General features: G+C 42.0%; 1 protein-coding gene across 1 annotated transcript in view; it reads right to left on the bottom strand.

Moving 5' to 3' along the window:
• The window catches only part of SPON1 (spondin 1), a 181503-nt gene extending 163586 nt beyond the window's left edge, over window positions 1-17917 (bottom strand). The window contains exons 1-2 of the mRNA XM_054283667.1: window positions 17579-17917; window positions 11140-11246 (exon numbers count right to left, since the gene is read on the bottom strand). Of these exons, the coding sequence (XP_054139642.1) occupies window positions 11140-11246; window positions 17579-17801 (330 nt within the window). The 5' untranslated portion in view covers window positions 17802-17917. The remainder of the gene's footprint in view (window positions 1-11139; window positions 11247-17578) is intronic.
• Between the last annotated feature and the right edge of the window lie 167 nt (window positions 17918-18084).

Genomic DNA, 18084 nt, shown 5'->3' on the forward strand with positions numbered 1-18084 from the left:
CTTGATGTATTCTTGTCCTAAAATTAATTTCAATGCTGTTTTAAGAATCAAAAGTAACTGTGCATAAAAAATACAAAGCGTCTTCTGGCAAATATTTGTTTGGTAAAATAATTATTTTTGTGCCAGAAGTTCAACAGATTCCCAATAATTATGGCTTGTGTAAATATCTTGCCTGTGTCAGTATTCATTATATAGTCACTTGTCTATAGCTACCGAAACCAAAAGTACCTAATCCAGAAAATTCTGGTTTTGCAGAACATGTGTACATTCACATCCTGCCTCTTATGCAACCATGAGAAAAGTGGAGCTGAATATATGACTTTCAGTTCTTCTCACAACAAGTAAAAAAGGAGACAAAACAGAGCAGAAGGGGGACGGTTTGAGATAAAGTTTAAAAAAATTACAGCCCTTTTCTGAGGAACACAAAGAAAGTTTTCTTGCCCCCTTTCAGTGACTGTTCATATGTAAATTTCCATTTTGGGAAACTCCCAATAACAGGTCCTTCCAGAGGCACAACTACTTGGAGCAGGAGTCAAGAATCATTTCAGAAAGCAGAACTACATAACTATAGTGGCAAGTGGTATGTCACTGTCATATTTTCTGAAAAATCCCGTCGCCAGGATTTCGTCTCCTGGGAAGCTGAGAAGCCTCAGAGAAAAAGGAAAACAATATTATCTCATTTGCTTCTCCTGTGTTTTACTGCTTTGGAATGTGGTCTGGACATTGTTTGCCAACAGGGGCATGTTTAATTTGTTCCATGTGAATTGTTTTTAATTAATGACCAATCACCATCAACTGTGTCAGACTGAGTCTGTCACGAGTTTTTATTATCATTCTTGTTAAGCCTTCAATCTGTATCCTTTTCTCTTTTAGTATAGTTTTAGTGTATCATTCTTTAATATAATATCATAAAATAATAAATCAGCCTTCTGAGAGCATGGAGTTAGACTCATCTCTTCACCTCACAAGTGCTGCAAAAGTGCGAAAGAAAGAGCAACGTTACATGGATTTTTTAGTCTGGGACTCCAAAAAGCCTCAACCTGGTCAGGAAAAAAAAACTTCTCAAAGCTACATCCAAGCTTTGCTGCACAGTTTTGTGAGAAAACAGACCAAAGGAAAACAAAGCATCCTGATGAGAAACACGTCTGCAAAGTCTCCTGAGTAAACACTAGCACTGAAGCAAAACATCCGATGAGATTAGGATGAGAGGGCAAATTTCTCAGTTGTGTGAGCCCCTGCACATCATTCTGAGGACACCATTAGAGATTTCCACTCATCACTGCACAAAGTGAAACAACCAAAACCATCTCTGGAGGTCTGTGAAGACAAAGCACCAAAAGGCAAACATGTTGAACGTGCCAGAATCCAAGGATTTGCTCGTTTCCTGGGCAGGTCTTACATCATTGTGAGGCAGGATAAATAAATGCTCAGTGATCAGATGAGTAATGAGCCTGGGCTGTGAGGTCATGAGAGAGAGAGAGACATCACAGCAAAGACAAGAATCAACTACAACTGCTCAGGGCAGCAGTGGAAGCTGAAACAACATCCTTGGCAAACACTGAGAGGTCACTCCCATCATTAGAAAGGGATGAGTTGAGAAGGAGGACTCTCAGGGCTAGGTCTGAGCAGTCTAGAATCATGGAAGCTAAAACTATTGTCACTTGAATAATGCAAAAGTGCTTTCTGGATTCAGGAAGCAGCTCTCAAGACAACAGGCACAGTGAGCAGCACTGTCAGTCTAGCAGCAATTAATTCAGCAGTGAGCTGCAGGGAGAACTGACCATGAAGCCTGGAGGATGGATTTTGCCTACAGCAGCCATTCCTAAATGAGTCAGGTAGGTAAACTCCTGAATTTAAAACAGCCATTCTGCTTAGGAGTCACCAAAACCTCTCCAAACAGTGGAAGGGGAAAAGAAAAAAAGGGAAAAAAACCAAAACAAACCCCACAAACAAACAAACAAAAACAACAACAACAAAAAGGAATAAAAGAAGGAACACAATTTAAACTTATTTGAGAGACTTTCTACTGGCATCTGTATATCTTCAGAAGTCCAGAGGACTGACAACAGGGTTTTTCTTCTGTTATATTTTCTTATATATATTTTTATATATTTATACATATATTTATATTTTATATATAGATATATATTTATATTTTATATGTATTTATATTTTTAATTTTATATATATTTATATTTTATATGTATTTATATTTTTCTTTCATATATATATATTTTCTTCTGTATAACCTGGAGAAACTGTCAAGCGGAGCCTCAGCCTTTAGCATCACTTTCATTCACCCTCCTCCCCTCTATCCGCACTCTCCCAATTCACATGGTGGGAAAACACATCATGAGAAAAGACTCTCGGGCACAGACATAATTCCATATCATTGCAGGCTGGAAGCTGACTTCTTACTTGGAGAGAAGTGGAGGAATGAAACCATTTTCCCAGAATGACCCTTCCTTTTGAAGGCCTGTGTCATTCTGGGGGTGGCACAGGTGTCCAGCTCCACATTGCCAGCGTGAGGATTGCAGGCAGCGATGGCTCAGGCAGTGCAGGCAGCAGGGAGTGCCTGATAAATGCTCTCTAACCCGAGGCAGAGTGGGAGGGCAAGGAACAAACTCCTGCTCCCACTGATTGGAAGTGATGTGCTGAAGGTCTCAGCAGAAAGGCAAACTACCTCAGAGGGAATTCTTGGGGCATTTCAGGAGGGGACAGGAGCGGAGAGATAAGCGTGCTGATGTCTCTCAGCAGAGAAACAAACCAGAGGAGCTGATGGCTGCCCTGGGTGAATTGTGGGTGACAAAAAGGGAAATCTAGGAGGGAAAGCATAATGGCAGCATTACAAATGAAGGAAGAGCTGCTGAATAGATGTTCCAGTGAACCTGGAGCCTACATACATCTGGAGTTATAACCCATGACAGCTGCCATATGGCACCTGTAAAGCATCTGACTGCTGCCAGGGGGGTTAAATGTCTTCACCAAAATTTCGCACGGCCCAGGTGCCACCATCTGAAGAAAGATTATCTGAGAGAGGAATAACAATGAGCTGGGCAGTTTACCTAGGCTGGAAATAAATGGATATTTGAAGCAAATCCCCTCAGAGTCACTGAGACAGATATGTGCACTTAAACGCTGCCCGGGGAAGACCACACAGCTCTCACTGATTGACACAACAGAGTTAGAGGGACCCAGGCTTGGTCTCAGGGTGAGACAATTGCAAATGCAAAACTGGCCTCTGGACTGCAAGAACCTGGACAGAGAACCCTCTTCAGGCATCAAATAATCCCAAAATCCCAAACCCCCCCAAGAGCCCCAGAGTGGGACTCTGAACACTGATTTGTCTGAGGAGCAGACTGGGATCTGGGATCTGTAATTTCCAGTGTAATTTCCTCTCTTGAGGGTTCAGTGTCAGTGCCAAATTCTAGGAAACAATTCTTTAATGAGTCTCTTTAGAAGCCTCTTAGAACCAGGAAGTCTTGCAGTTTAATGCCAGCCCAAAGAACAGAATAAACTAATAGATATTATTCTTGAACAGGGGGTTTAATTAGGCAATTCTGATATTTTACCATGACGTAATCTGGCTCTCATGCATTGGCAGTGTGCAAAAAAAGGGCAGAAGTTACACTTGAGATATTCCAGCTCTGATAAGCTTTGGGTCTGAAGAGGAGCCTGGAGTTTCAGCTCACCAATCTCAAAAAGCATGCTTCCTGTTTTCGGTTGTACTGTTTTCAGAGGGTTTCTTTCATTTGTGTTTTGGCTGGTATTTTTCCAAAACAGAACTTGAATCATCACAAATTAAATATTTGTTTAGGCATAACCCTTTCCAAAAAACATAAGCTCTTACTGAGACACAATCATCATTTGAAGTCATTCTCAAGAAAAAGCATTTCCCCAGCAGACAAAAAAACCAATAATTTTTTTAAAAAATAAGGAAAAGAGGACAAATTAGATTAGATTAAAGAAAGTGGACTAAATATTATGTGGCCAGAAGTTAGATGTTTTTTTCCACAGCCAAGCAGGAAGATAGGGAAAGGGCAAAGAAAAAGAAATGTCAGAAGATAAACTAAAGCCAAATTAACTAAAAAAGTTGTTTCTTGAAGTGATGATAGTGATGTAGCAAGAAAACCCCCAGAAAAGGCACTCTAACAAAGCTGAGATAAGCAAGTGGACATCAGAAGAATGAGCCCAGCCTAAGAGACTGAATCCCATTTTTGTTCAGCAGTGAACTAAGTTACACTGCAAGTACAATTTCATATTCATTTCCTCTTTGTACCTGTGTTAGTAGTTCAAAGATCCACTGTCATAAAATACATAACAAAAGAGTATTCAGAAATTTCCTGTATTTTCTGATTTTGGCTGTGAAATGTTATGGTTTGAATCATTTATTCTAAAAGACACAGCAGCTCAGTGCACAATCAACAAGGTGTAACAAACCAGAGCTGCAAAACCTGGAAAACAATACCATGCAAAGATTTCTTTGTCCCATTCACAGCACAAGATAAAACTTGAATAAAAACGTAAAGGAAGGAAGCAAAAACCAGGTTGGTTTTTCTCCAGCCTCATCAGTGGCAAATAATGACCATCAAAGCTGCTTCTGTTCTGCAAGTTCCATCACCTTTTACTGCTCTAAAGCAAGATATAACTACCTCACCTCCTGAGGCAATTTCTTAACCAAAATATTGCCTCTAAGTCATTCAGGTTGAGGTTTCTCCAGTGTACCAGAGATATTTCTATTTAATCTCACTCAAAGTGTTCACATTTTCCAGTCAGTGCTAAAACTGGCAGTGGCAAGATACATTTTTTGTGGATTTTTATTTTTAAGCTCATTTTTAATCCCTGAATATTAAAAATACAGAATCTGGATTTCGGGAAAAAAGGTGTGAAAGTGTTCATCAAGGTTAAACAAATCCACCCTACTAGAAAGGTGGACTGGAGTTTGGTTTTCCATCGTAACATACAGGGGGTTTATGCCTAGAATAATATTTGCAGTGATCCTTGTAGAAAGGAAATTTGGGAATGCTCTTGTAAATGCAAAAGAACAAGAGATTTAAATTTTACAGACTCAGAGTTCATGTCTACCTGCTTAGTCTACAAATCCTATACCTGGCATATTCCGTTTAAAATATTCCTGTAATTATAGCTTTGGATCATTACCTCCACATGCTTTTAGGCACTCAGATGACAGACTCTGTCTCAGTGATGAGATGTTGGGACAGGGAATGTGGGGAATGCAAACATGAGCAAAATACTTGGAAGTTCTGGGCTTGTTAGAGAAAACTACATCAATTCATGCACCTCAGAAAAAGTTATTTACAAAGTAGCCCGGGGAGCTTAAACTGGGATGCAAGCTTAAAAAACTCAAACATAACAAGCCTAAAAGAAAATCAAGATAACCCAAGTATACCTGAATTTTTATTATTAAAGGCTTAAAAAATAATTGCAATCATTAATTCTCTTAAAAACCATAAAACAACCTTTGCTTATAAATACCAGAATAAATAATTTGAAATGGCTGAAAGCCTTTTAAGACTGCTTCTTTCAAAATGCACTGTATCAAGAAGATGTAAGATCCCTATAAAATGCTGCAACAGAGCATTAGAGGACCTGGTTTTCCAAGAGGTTGTAAAAATACCTTTTCATCTAAATGCCTTGCTGAGCACATCAGTCAACTAAAGAGCATCAAAAGAATGGGGTGACCAAAAACAAAGGATGTTTCTGGGCTCTTGGTGCAGGGACCAAAGATAAAGGACCTCTTGCTCACCTTACTTAGCTGGCTACTCCGATTTTCCTTAAATGTTTTCTTCTTCAGGACAGCCTCAAGCTTTTATAAATGCCACATCTTTAGTGAAACCTTCATTCTGGCTGCTGCTGTGCCTGCTCACTTTCTTACATTGCTTTTTTAAATTCAGCCAGCTAAACTAAGAATTTTTCTGGTTCACTCTAGAGCAAAAAAAATAGGCAAAAAGACACCTCCAGGGGAACTACTGTGCTGAAGGCATTTAACACTAAACTATCACCAAAATGCAGGTGGAAGATACAAATCTAACAAGTGATTATGCCAAAGGAGTACGAGGAATTGCTTAATTTTGAGTCTTTGTGATTCAGCTTATCACTGTACATGATAGAAACAGAACATGTTTGCATACCATTTTATATATATAGAATTATTTATATATGTATATATATTATATATATATCTATATTATTTATATATAATTTTATGCAATTATATATAATTAAATAATTATATATAAATTATATCTTTATATATAAATTTATATATTATATTATATATAAAGGTGTATATTTATATATAATTTTATATATTTATATATTATATATTTATATATTTATATCATTTATATATATTTAAATAATTATATATAATTAAAATATATATATAATCTATATATAAGTAGTTATATAATTATTTATATTATTTTTATATATTTTATACTTTTACATTATTATTTCATTACTATTTATAATTAATATCTTAATTTAAAAAAACATTTTCTATTTTTTTTTTTTTTATTTAGTGTTTAATTATCAGGTATGTTCACAAATAGTACCCTTTTTTGGAGGAATGAATGGCATCCTGAAGGACAGGATTGCAGTTCATAATTTCCTTGATAAATAGGAGGAAGCTCTACATTAAAAAAAAAAAAAGAATAAAAAACCACAGACTGAGAAAATCCTTCCTGAACACCAGGGACTCCAAAGCAAAGCTGGAACGAGATAGCCTACAATGAAAATATGAATATTTGAATAATGAACAGGTAGAGTGTGTTTGGAATTGGAGGGGGAATAAAGGAAACTTCAGACTACCGTCCTCATAATGTATCAAGAAAATTCTTAATTGAGGAAGACAATTTCTTAAGAGAGCAATTTAACCACGATTAGTGAAGACTCAGTTTGGATGTTAGTAAAAGATCTACAAAGTTCTCCTTAAATTTTCTATTAAATACAATAGATTGCAGTGTTTAAACTTGGAGAGATGAATTTGTTCTTCTTTTGGAACACTTCAGCACGGATTGACAAAACACCCACCAAAAATTTCCTTGGAATATTTATCCTTCCTCAGAGAACAAGGAAGACAGATGAGATGAGGTTCAGCGCTGCATTTCTGATATTGTACATTATTTATCAGACCGAATCCATCACCCTGCATGCATATGTTGATTCAAATGGCCTGTACAGGCACTCTTCTGCAGTCAGCCAGTGGTGAGTGCAGAAGAGTGGGGTTTCATTTGCCTTCCAAACGATTTGCAGACTGTTGCTAAACATTACAAAAGAGAGGGATCAGCAGTCTGCATGACAAGAGCTGGGAATGGTTTGTGCAAAGAGGCCAATGGGACAGATACCCAAAGCTTTCAGAGGGCCTCACTGAGCTGTGCAATTACTGCTGGCATAAGAGCCCTATTCTATATCACCAGATTTCTGTGGCTGAATTTGGCATCTTGGATTCCCTAGCCATATTTAATTTAGCTATTTAGCACATGTTTCTGGGAGACAAAGTGATTTATTTTAAGGCTGGATTGTGTCTTGTGTGCACTACAAGGACAAAAAACACCAAGGAATTGCATTGAGTAAACAAACAGTAAAATCAGATTTTAAAGTCTCATTTTTCTCAGAGGAGAACAGATTTAGGATGGTGGAGTCCACACCAAACATTTGTTAAGGTCTCAAGTATAGGGGTAACCAGTAAGTGTACAGAAAAAAAACACCTGTCCAACCACGAATTTTAAGAGCTGTGCTATTTTCAGGATCACAACCCTGCAGCCTGATGATTAATGAAGACTGACTGTACCTGGTGACCTGCAGAGTGACACAGGAGCAATGAGCCACGAGGAGCTCACAGCTGCTGCTCACAAATGGGCTGCAGCACTGCCCCTGCTCCAGCTGCACTGGGACCCTGGGAACAGTGCAATTCTAAATTCTAGATGTGCCACATCCACCTCAAAAACTCCATGGCAGCCCCTCTTTACCAGCACATGCTCTTTCACAGATCTTTGACGCACTGCCCTCCCTGCTGCCCAATCTGACACCAGGGGTTTGGTCCTGGGCAAGGTTTTCTCCAGGAAACCTGCTGTAATTCACAGTTTGAGGCATGTAAATCAAGTGTCTGACGGCTCTAAGTCATGGAAGGAGAATCCTACTTGGTCAGCTCCCATTTCATGCCATTCTGTGGTCACACCAGGAAGTTTTCTGATGCCGGTGTATCAGCGGAATTTTGCCCGACGGGCGGCAAGAATGATGAGCAGGATTCCATTGTATCAATTAATTGCTTTATTATACTATATTATTCTATATTATTCTATATACTATTATTATACTAAATTATTCTATATTAATCTATACTGCTACGTCTAAACTGAACAACTGAACAAGAACCCAACTGAACAAAATCTCATTACTGTTTCCTGACTGACCGCCAGGACACAGCTTGATGAAGTTGGCCAAGGAAACAAAACACTCGCACCAGAATCCAATCACCACATCCCTTCAGGTAAACAGTCTTCCACAATGCGCTCCACTTGTGCACAAAACACAGGAGCAGCAAAGGAGATAAGGATTCTTTGGATCATTCTTTTCTCTGCTTCTCCAGGAAAAAGCCTGAGAGAGAGAATTGTCTCTCTCTGCTCAGAGAACGTGAATCCCACAGCAGTGAAGCACTTGCTTCAAGCAGTGCTCTCTTTTGGCCAGGCTCTGAGCAGTGGATGTGTCTCCTCGTGGAGGAGGCAGAGGTGCAGCCCAGAAGCAGCATTCAGTCTCATGCCGCTCTTAAGGAATTTCCCCTGAGTTCTGCTGCACCGTGTGAGCTGTTGGATGGCATATGCTCCATCTGAACAGCGGGAAAACAGAGCTGCAAGTGGCATCCACGTTACTGTACACACACAGCTTTTCCTTACTCTGCACAGCTGCTCAGCCACCCTTGGCATCTCCACTTTCTAATAAAAACACAGTGCAAACACTTGAAACAAACATCTTTTTTCTCCTGGTTGCTACCACCCAGCCATGGTACAAGGGACGTCTGTATTTACCACTGCAAGCATTCTTTGAATTCTTAAATGAGAATCTTCAATCTGTATCCACAGAGGCAGAACAGGCAGACACCATCTGAATAAACTTCAGGGAGTTGTGCTAACGTGGGATGAGCATGGTGTTTAAACCACAGATGTACAAATTTAGTTATGGATAACCTTTGAGGCTCCCCCCTGCCCATAAGAACACTGAGTTCAGATTGTTTAATTAAGCGCATTGTATGGGTTGCAATCTTCCCTCAACTGAGATCCATTGGGATTTTTTTTATCCATCTATAGACAATTTCCATTTGCTTCCCACTCTGCTAACTTCAAAATGCCTCTGTACTTCACCAAAGCTTAGTGAGTCTCTCAATATGAATTAGAAATAAAGACAAAACTCAGGCCAAATTTTTCCCATTAGCCACAGCCACAGAGATACTAACAACTGAAATGAAGAAATTAATGGTGACAAGCTTCTTTTAAAATAGATGAAACATCACTATTTCTATTTCTTAGCAGTAGCTGATCCTTCAATACCAGCCTATTCTTTAAAAATCCAACCTTATCAAAAGTAAATATTAAAAAGATTTCTCCCAAATAGGAATTTGTTTCATTGTAAGGGAGATGGAGTTATTCCAACCTCAAAGAAGTTCTCACTTATTCTAGATATTCTAACTAAATATATGAAAACCAGACAGAGTCCTCTAAGCAAACTCAGCATTGAAGAAAATTGGGCAATTACTTGAGTTTGCACATCAGATTTGCTACATACAAAAATCTAGAAGAAATTTAGGAAAATATGTTCATTTCTGGCTCCTTGCAGATGACCAAAATTGAAACTTGAGTATTGCCCTTGCAAACCTTGAAACCCAAGGCAAGTGAAATCTTCGCCTAGAAATCACTATCAAAATTATTATCATTATTATTACTCATACTGTAAATTGTAATCAATGCAATTCAACAATATTTATAAGCCTGGAAAGTCAAACAGCAAACAATACCTCATGTGAGAGCCAAACCTACTTCCATAATTTCTACCTTCTTTCATAAACGTTATATATACTCCCATTTTCCAGAATTCCCTGCATGGAGTGGCTGAAAATACCAATTTGTGAATCATCCTTCTGGATTCTAATCCTTTTAATAACAAACATTTCATCCCACTGAATGTGTTCATTAAGTAAAGTACTACTGAACATAAATAAAACAGCAGAATCTAATTTATGAATGATAAAACAGTCATTACAGCCATGGTAAACACTTCTCAGAGTCCTGTTCTACATCTCAGTGGACAAAAATATCAAGGCAGAGAAACACAAAGGCCAAAATATGAATAGACCAATCGTGATATTCACTTTGGATAAAAGGTCAGGTGTCCTAGGCTCTAGTTCAAATAACTGATTTACAAAAAACAAATAACATTTTTAGCTGTACGAACGAGGGGAGGAAAGCTGCAGTCCAGGTACAGGAGCCTTGACTCCTTGAACACACATGGTGCCATTGCCATATTTTCTGGAAAAATCCCTTCACCAGGATTTCTTCTCCTGGGAAGCCGAGAAACCTCAGGGGAAAAAATGAAAACAGTAATTATCTCATTTGCTTCTCCTAGGTTTTGCTGCTTTGGAATGTGGTTGGAGATTGTTTATCCAAAACAGAGGTCCAGGTTTCATTGGTTTCATGTGAATTGTTTTAACTTAATGACCAATCACCATCCAGCTGTGTCAGGGCTCTTGAGAGAATCAAGGGTTTTTCATTATTATCATCTTTTAGCCTTCTGTCTGTATCCTTTCTCTATTCTTTAGTATAGGAATAGAATAGAATAGAATAGAATAGAATAGAATAGAATAGAATAGAATAGAATAGAATAGAATAGCCTTCTAAGAACATGGAGTCAGATTCATCATTTCCTTCCTGCCACGGGGGACCCCAAAAATGCTGCACACATGGAATTATAAAACGCGCTGTGCTGTCCTCATGTCAACACCCATGAACATTTATGCTTACCAAAACACATTCTGCACTCTGCTCTGCCCATAAAACCTCCCTTCGAGCCAGGCAAACAGTAAGGAAGATTCCCAGGAGTGTAGGTCAGGGAAAGTTCTCTCACCTGGAACGATCCCGCATGGTCTTCCTCTTTGTCCCCTTCTTTCCCCTCCTTGAGGGCGATCAAGGTGAAGCCTCGGAAGTAGGCGGGAGTGGCAGCAGACAGCGTCACTGGGGTGTGATGAGCAGGAAAACAACAAAAACAAGCCATCAGCTGCGAAATCAGCCACCTGCGCGTCGTTTCACAGCTTGAAAGGTGTGTGCTCTGCGTTGGCATCAGCCAAAGTTAGAGCGCTGACAACAGGGAGCCAAGCCAGACAGAATACAAAATGTTCAGTCCAAGTTTCCACATCAACTGAGAAACACTGGCATGAAATAACTCAGCTTTTTTCTCTTTCCCTCCACTTTTTTTTTAAACCAGATTGATAATCTGCTCTGATCTACAGAAGGGTTCTTTTGGTGGTGGGGATACACGTACATGGGGTTTTTCTACTTTGGGTTTTTTTCTTTGTGGTGTTTTTTTTGTTTGTTTTGGGGGTGTGAGGGGAAGCTAGATGTAAAGGAGCATCCCTAAACATTTGATTTTGTGGTTTTTGTCCAGTTCTGAGCACAGACAAAGTACTTTGGTGCACAGAAAGTCTCTCTGTCTGTTATGCCAGATGACCACATTGCCTGCTCCAGCTCAGCTACACTCAACACAACGCCCCAGCTTCTGGAAATGGGGGAATCTCAAAATGCCCTTCCTCTGCTTCATCCTCAGGGCAAAACAGGCCACAAAATTAAACTCCTGGCTGAAGCTGACCCCCAAAGGTTGTGCTGCCAGCCCTGATTGCCAAAGCAATCCCAGAGAGCAGCAAACACCCTCCTCCTTCACACACCTGTCCTGGGCAGGAAGGCAGCCCTGGATCCCCCAGCAGAGCACAGGGAATGTGGGGCTGACTAATCTGATTTCACCGCGCCCAGCAGCAGGATTAAATCCCTGATTGGATGCCAGTGCAAGACAGCTTTGTGTGTTCTTTCTGCTCACTATCAGCAGCACCCAAGCAACACCTGAGTTCACAGAATTCCGGGATATTCTGGGCTGGAAGGCACCAACAAGGATCTCCAAACCCAGCTCTGAAGGGAACGGCCCCTACAGGGGTTGAAGGCACATTTTTAGCACCAGGCTCCAACCAGCTGAGATAATCTCAGAGTCCTCAGCTGAGGCTCTTTTGAGCACTGTCAGAAAGAGAGAATGAGGCAGAATTTTGAGGCAGAACTTTTGAAATTACCAAACTTTCTTCAACAACTTATAAGCAATCCTTTCCTGAAACAGGGGTAAATTTTAGGGGGGAAAAAAGTTATTCTAGAATTAAGCTAAAAGGGACAGAAAATTGAACTCTTAATGTTTTAAGCAGCTTTTACTTTAAGCATAAATTGCAGAGTCACTCATGGTACTTTATTGTCACACTCTCCAACCCTGACAGGCACAATAAAAACTGAAGACCACCCACAGTTTTCAGAGCAAATTACAACTACCAGGGCTGCTCCATAGAAGAGTATCCACAAGAGACTCCCTCTCACACAATTAGGCTGCAAGGGGTTGAATCACACTGCTAAAAATTACAGTATGCTCTTAAAAGATGTGGATTTCAAAATATGCCCCAGAGTTCATTTGGAACATATGGAGAGCTCTTTGATCCAGAAATTCAGTAGCAGGAAAATATAAAATAGGCTAATTGAAAATATATAGCATTATTCAGCTGTATTTGGGTCTAAAACTCATGGTGCCTGCACAAATACCTAACTTTTCTGACTATATGTGGAAAAAAGAAAGGATTGGAGAGATTGATTTCAATTTTCAAACTTTTTTGTAAGTGCCATTTCTTTGACCTATAAACCTGCAAACACCTGTACAAATCCGGGGTAGTGATGGCACAATAGGAAGTCCCCCAGCTCTCCAGATTTTCATTCCATGGAACCTTATGATGAGCTGAAATGTCATGGTTTTAGGGGAGAAAGAAGATTTCACATATTTTGTTCCATATAAGTGGGATAGCAGCATAATGCCATTAAAATTTCTGCTTACTTTACAAAGTATTGCTCCGATCCATTAATTCATTTCCTGCCCAATAATTAGCATGATTAGTCCAGTTTTGCAAACTTCTGCAGCTCTGGCTAAATGAGAACCCACAGGCAGCCTCTGAGCTGCAACAACCGAGAGCAGCACACTGCTGAACTCAACAGAGATGAACACATTACTGCTGCTTGAGCAGTGATTCTTAGAAATTAAACTGCCATAAAGGCCTTTTACATGCATCAAATTTTTCCATATCACATGCAATTAAAGACTCTGAGTCACTGTGAGCTAAAGGTTACACCAGAAACACTCAAATATGTGTGCAAGCAAGCAGAGAATCCAGCTGCGAGTTGACTCAACAAGTTTTCATTTTCCTCACCAAGTCACAAACAGCTTTCCAAATTCTGAACACCTACCTATAAAACAGAGAGAGGACCTGAAACGCTACAGAAACATCTGAAGGGAAGGCGATTCCAAAGCCTGACTCATAGTTTTTGAATGCCTGGGGTGAGCAGTGCCCCCGCTGCGGTTTGCAGAGGTTTTAACCCCGGATAAATGGGAGGGAAGGATGCGCCCACCCCCAGCCTGCGCTGCTCACTCAGCAGCCTCATCCAGGCAGCTGGGCTCGGGAACTCACCCAGCCCCAAGCCAAACAAACCAAATCCAGCCCCAAACCCCAACCATCCGAGCCCAGCCCCGGGGTTCAGCCGGGTCCGTCCGTGCGCGGCTGCTCCGGAGCGCGGTGAGGCGCACGGATGGAGCGGGAGCGCACGGAGCGGAGCGGTCCTGGGGATTCAGGGTCTGTGCTTTGGGATTTGCACCTTCGGGGGTGTGTGCTTTGCTAGGCCAGAACGCCGGGGAGCACCTGGGCTGGGAAGGGTTCTGTGGGTGCTCGGAACCAGGTGCGCTCAGGCGGCACCAGAGCACACGGGGATTTATCCCCAAATCCGGAACTGTTCTGGAGTCTCTGCCCCTGCACTGGGAAGCTGTCAGAGCACATCTGTTTTTCACAAGGGAGCGGCTCTTTGTTGCATAAGAGCCGAGAGTTCTTGGGCTGAACTCCGGCGTTTTGAGCAGCAGCTGTGTCCTGCTCACACCGCCTTCACACTAATTAACTTTCACTGAGCGATAGGAACTTCCTGCATGCATCGGAGTTAAGGATTTCACTTTAAAGGGAAGATTACAAATCAGCAGTTACTTTTGTCTGCTTCCATCCCTCTGGCAAGTCTCTAATTACTTTAAAAGTTGCACTTTGGCACACGCCTTCAACACGCTCCCCTTTCCTCAGCGTCCCAAGCTGAAGGTGGGGTGATCAAAGCACTTGCTCCTTTGGTTTCAGGCAGGAAATCTGATTATTCTCATCCTGCACATGCTGTGTTGTACACTGCACAAGTACCAACAAACACGCGTTCCAAATTTCACCCGTATTTTGTGAAACGTGGGAATGGCTAATGTAGCTACAGAATGAGTGCTTGCTTGCAAAGTGTTTGCACATTGAGGAGGGAAGAAAGAAATGGAAAGAAAAATACTCAACATGGTTTAGAGGAGAACTCCCCAAAGCAATGCAATGGAGGACAACATCTTAAGTGATCCCTTCCTCAAAAACTGAGAAAGTGAACTGACCTACAAGTGGAAATTCCATTAAAACCAGAAACAGCATGCACACAGAAGGTATATGTAAGGGTTATAACTATTCTAGTACTCCTTTTCTTCTCCCGAATAATCACTTCATGATATCATAGCAGAAAGTAGGTCTACTGCCTGTTAGCATGTGAAATGGGCACACCACTGCCTTTTTGTAGGAGCAAGTTTATTTACATTTTAATAGCATGAAACTCACCTCATTTTTTCATGGAAATCCCATGCAATCATTACTGTAACTCCACAATCAATGAAGCCAGGACTGAGTGTTTTCAAGGATCATTACCCTGCACCACCATCCAGATTCAGGCTCATCTGTGCCTCTGATGGAGCAGCTCCATCCAGGAAGAAGGTGCCCAGCAGGGGGGAGAGGACCTCGACCCTGGGATGGTGTGCCCACACACCTGGTCCTGCAGGGAGACATTTCTAATGGTCTGGCTGGAGAACGTGCCCTTATTCAGTGCTGCCAGGCAGAGGAGGAGACTGCCCACCCAGAGAAGCCACTCAGTGCCCAGGGCTGCTGTTTTCTACCACAGCTCCAGAGGTGGAAAACCGAGGCTTCACAGATCCCCCTCAGGGCAAATAGATTCTGATTGATCTAAAGGTGAATAACTGCAGGGGAGCCATAAAAACTCCCTCAAACAGTGTGGAATCCTGATTCCCACACTGCAAGTGCGCTGAGATATCTCCTCCTTGAGAGCCTCAAGTGTCACATCCACTGATGGCATGAAGATAAATGGGTGTCCCTACACTGAGGCTTTTGTGGAGCACACTTGCATGCACAGATAATTCCTGGGTAATCTGCCTTGAAAATACCGGGTTTGCTCCAAGAGCCCACTAAGGAATGTGCCAAGGATCCAGATGCATCCATTCAGGCAGGGGCCATGGAAACAGGAATATCTGGCTCCAGTGCTAAGGAGGTTGTGCAAGTCGTCTGCTATGTTGCATTTAGAGTAATTTGCAGATGAATAAATACAAACAAACAAAACCCCACAGACCTGTCATGATGTCTCATTTTTTAAATCATTAGTTGGATTTTCCATCCTCTGCATAAAATAGTAACAAAGTTCCAGTTGGACTGTAGAAATGGCTTTGAAAGCAAGCTCTCAAAACTTTCTGTATATTGCCAGTTTTAACTACTGCTATGTTACAACAACATTTATTTGTGTTCTTCCAAGAATAATTTATTTGTGTCCTTAAAGAATAATCTACACACCCCAAAGTGCCACCTGAGTACTTCAGTCCTAAGGATCAGAAATGCAGGCACATATCCTGGTCTACATTTTAACTTTTTTACTATTAGCTGTAATTTTCTCACTTCCAAGCAGCTATAATAGCCTAATGTGATTTTATTAATTGACTTCCTAATGCCAAGACCTAATATCTCCAGAAAATTAGTTCTGCTAATTCATCTGGGAGTTTCCTCCTACATTTCTATGCAAAAGAAACTTCTTTGGTAGATGACTGAAAATGCCCAGTAACACTTTCACAGAAGTGAATTCCAAAACTTTTAAAGAACGTTCGCTTTTGTCACTGTCAAAAAACTTAGCACATCTTTATCCTGCTTAGTAGATATACCAAGCTGACAGACCACATGAAATCTTCTAGACTCCAGGTACCAATCCCAATGTCTGGAACAGCTACCCAGCTTGTGGGAAATGTGCATTTCCTCACATGGCGTTAAAATAAAATAGTTTTGGGGGGAAAAAATCACGTCAGTAGCATGCAAAGTTACAGAGTGGTGCTCAAAACAGGTGAACTACTGCTGCAGACGCATTTCCCAGCCTTTGAATGATTATGCTACATGCACACTTTTTTCTCCCTATATATATGGAGATTCCCATGTTTATGCAATGGGAAAATGTTGCTCTTTACCCTGGACCTAAGAAACACTTTGAAGGATCTCCCAACATCTTTTTTCCTAAAAGTGTGTTAGTTATGGTACCTAAAAATGTCCAAGTTCTCTTCAAAGTGCTTTTAGAATACAAGATTAACAGTACGTTCCAAGCAGGTTTATTTCTGAAGGCATTATAGAGTGAGGCAGGAAAAGTGACCAAAACCTGTCTTTGCCTGTTAATTAGTAAAACACACCCAAATGTGCTTTGGAAGTTCATTTCAAGGACTGTGTGTGACATGCTCAGGGAAGAACGAATGCCTCCCTCCATCTCTTATTTACAGTGGTCGTTAGCACTGTCTCTGCCTCTTTCCTGTTTGAACCATCTGTTCATTTGCCCGGAAAAAAATAAATAAAAAAAAAGAAGAAATGGGGTGGGATAAACCTAAGTGGAAAATGTGGGAAGTTGGCAGCGTGCTGCATAATGTTTGCCCATATGCTAACTCATTATGTTAACATTCATATTTCAGGGCAGGAACGGTGAGCTCCGAGCTTCCTCTCCTCCCTGCTGAATGCCAAAGCTTCTCCCGTGCCCTGGGTTATATTTAAAGGGATGTAAGGAATCCCACAGGAGCGGGTAAACGGGGGAAGAGCGAGTGCGCTTTGCATCGCTGCAACTTGCGATTCTTGTGCGAGCGCTGAGCCTGTGCAGAGGGCTCGTAAAAGAAGGGAAATTCCTCTTAACGAGGAGGAGTGCTTGGGAGCAAAGTGATCCACCGAAACCCAACTCCTCTCGCTCGCCATGGAAGCAGCATCCCCAATAAAGTAACGCGTGGGGCGCATCGCCCTGCCTTAACCCGCGCACGCCTAGAGGGATGCGGGGATGGCAGGCAGAGCCACGCCACGGCTCCACAGCCCCTCATCCTCACCGTTCTCGCCGGCAAGGGATGCGGGGGACGCACAACTTACCCCGGTAACTGTTCCCAGGCTTGTAAAATTCCGGATCGCCCTCCACCCTGAGGCTGAATTCATTGTACCCTTCCCTCCGGGTGCCTTGAGCTCGCAGGATCCGGCTGCAATATCCCTCGGACTTGGCGGCTTTCTCCAGGGTTTCGTCGGGAAAACCCTTGGCCACCAAGGGGAAAGTGAGCGCCAGGAGCCGCAGGGCCAGCGGCTGCAGATGCGCTCCCATCCTCGGCGCTCCGCACAACTTTTGGGGGGCACGGCAGGGCCGGGCAGGGCCGGGCAGGGCTGGGCAGCTCGGGCCGAGCGCTCCGGGCAGCCCCGGCCCCGGTGTGAGGCTGCCGGCTCGGCTCGGCACGGCTCGGCACGGCTGGGCTGGCTCTGCCGGCGGAGGGAGGGGAAAAGCAGCGAGGGGGCAGAGAGGGAGGGGACGGAGAGAGGAGGGGAGGAGGAAGGGAAGTGTGATCTTGCCCAGAGCCCGGAGTGAAGTGCTGGTTTGTTTTAGCGGCTCG

This window comes from Melozone crissalis, unplaced genomic scaffold (assembly GCF_028551555.1).
Source record: "Melozone crissalis strain CALT ecotype California unplaced genomic scaffold, PUWL_Pcris_2 ptg000038l_1, whole genome shotgun sequence".
Classification (NCBI taxonomy): Eukaryota; Metazoa; Chordata; class Aves; order Passeriformes; family Passerellidae; genus Melozone; species Melozone crissalis.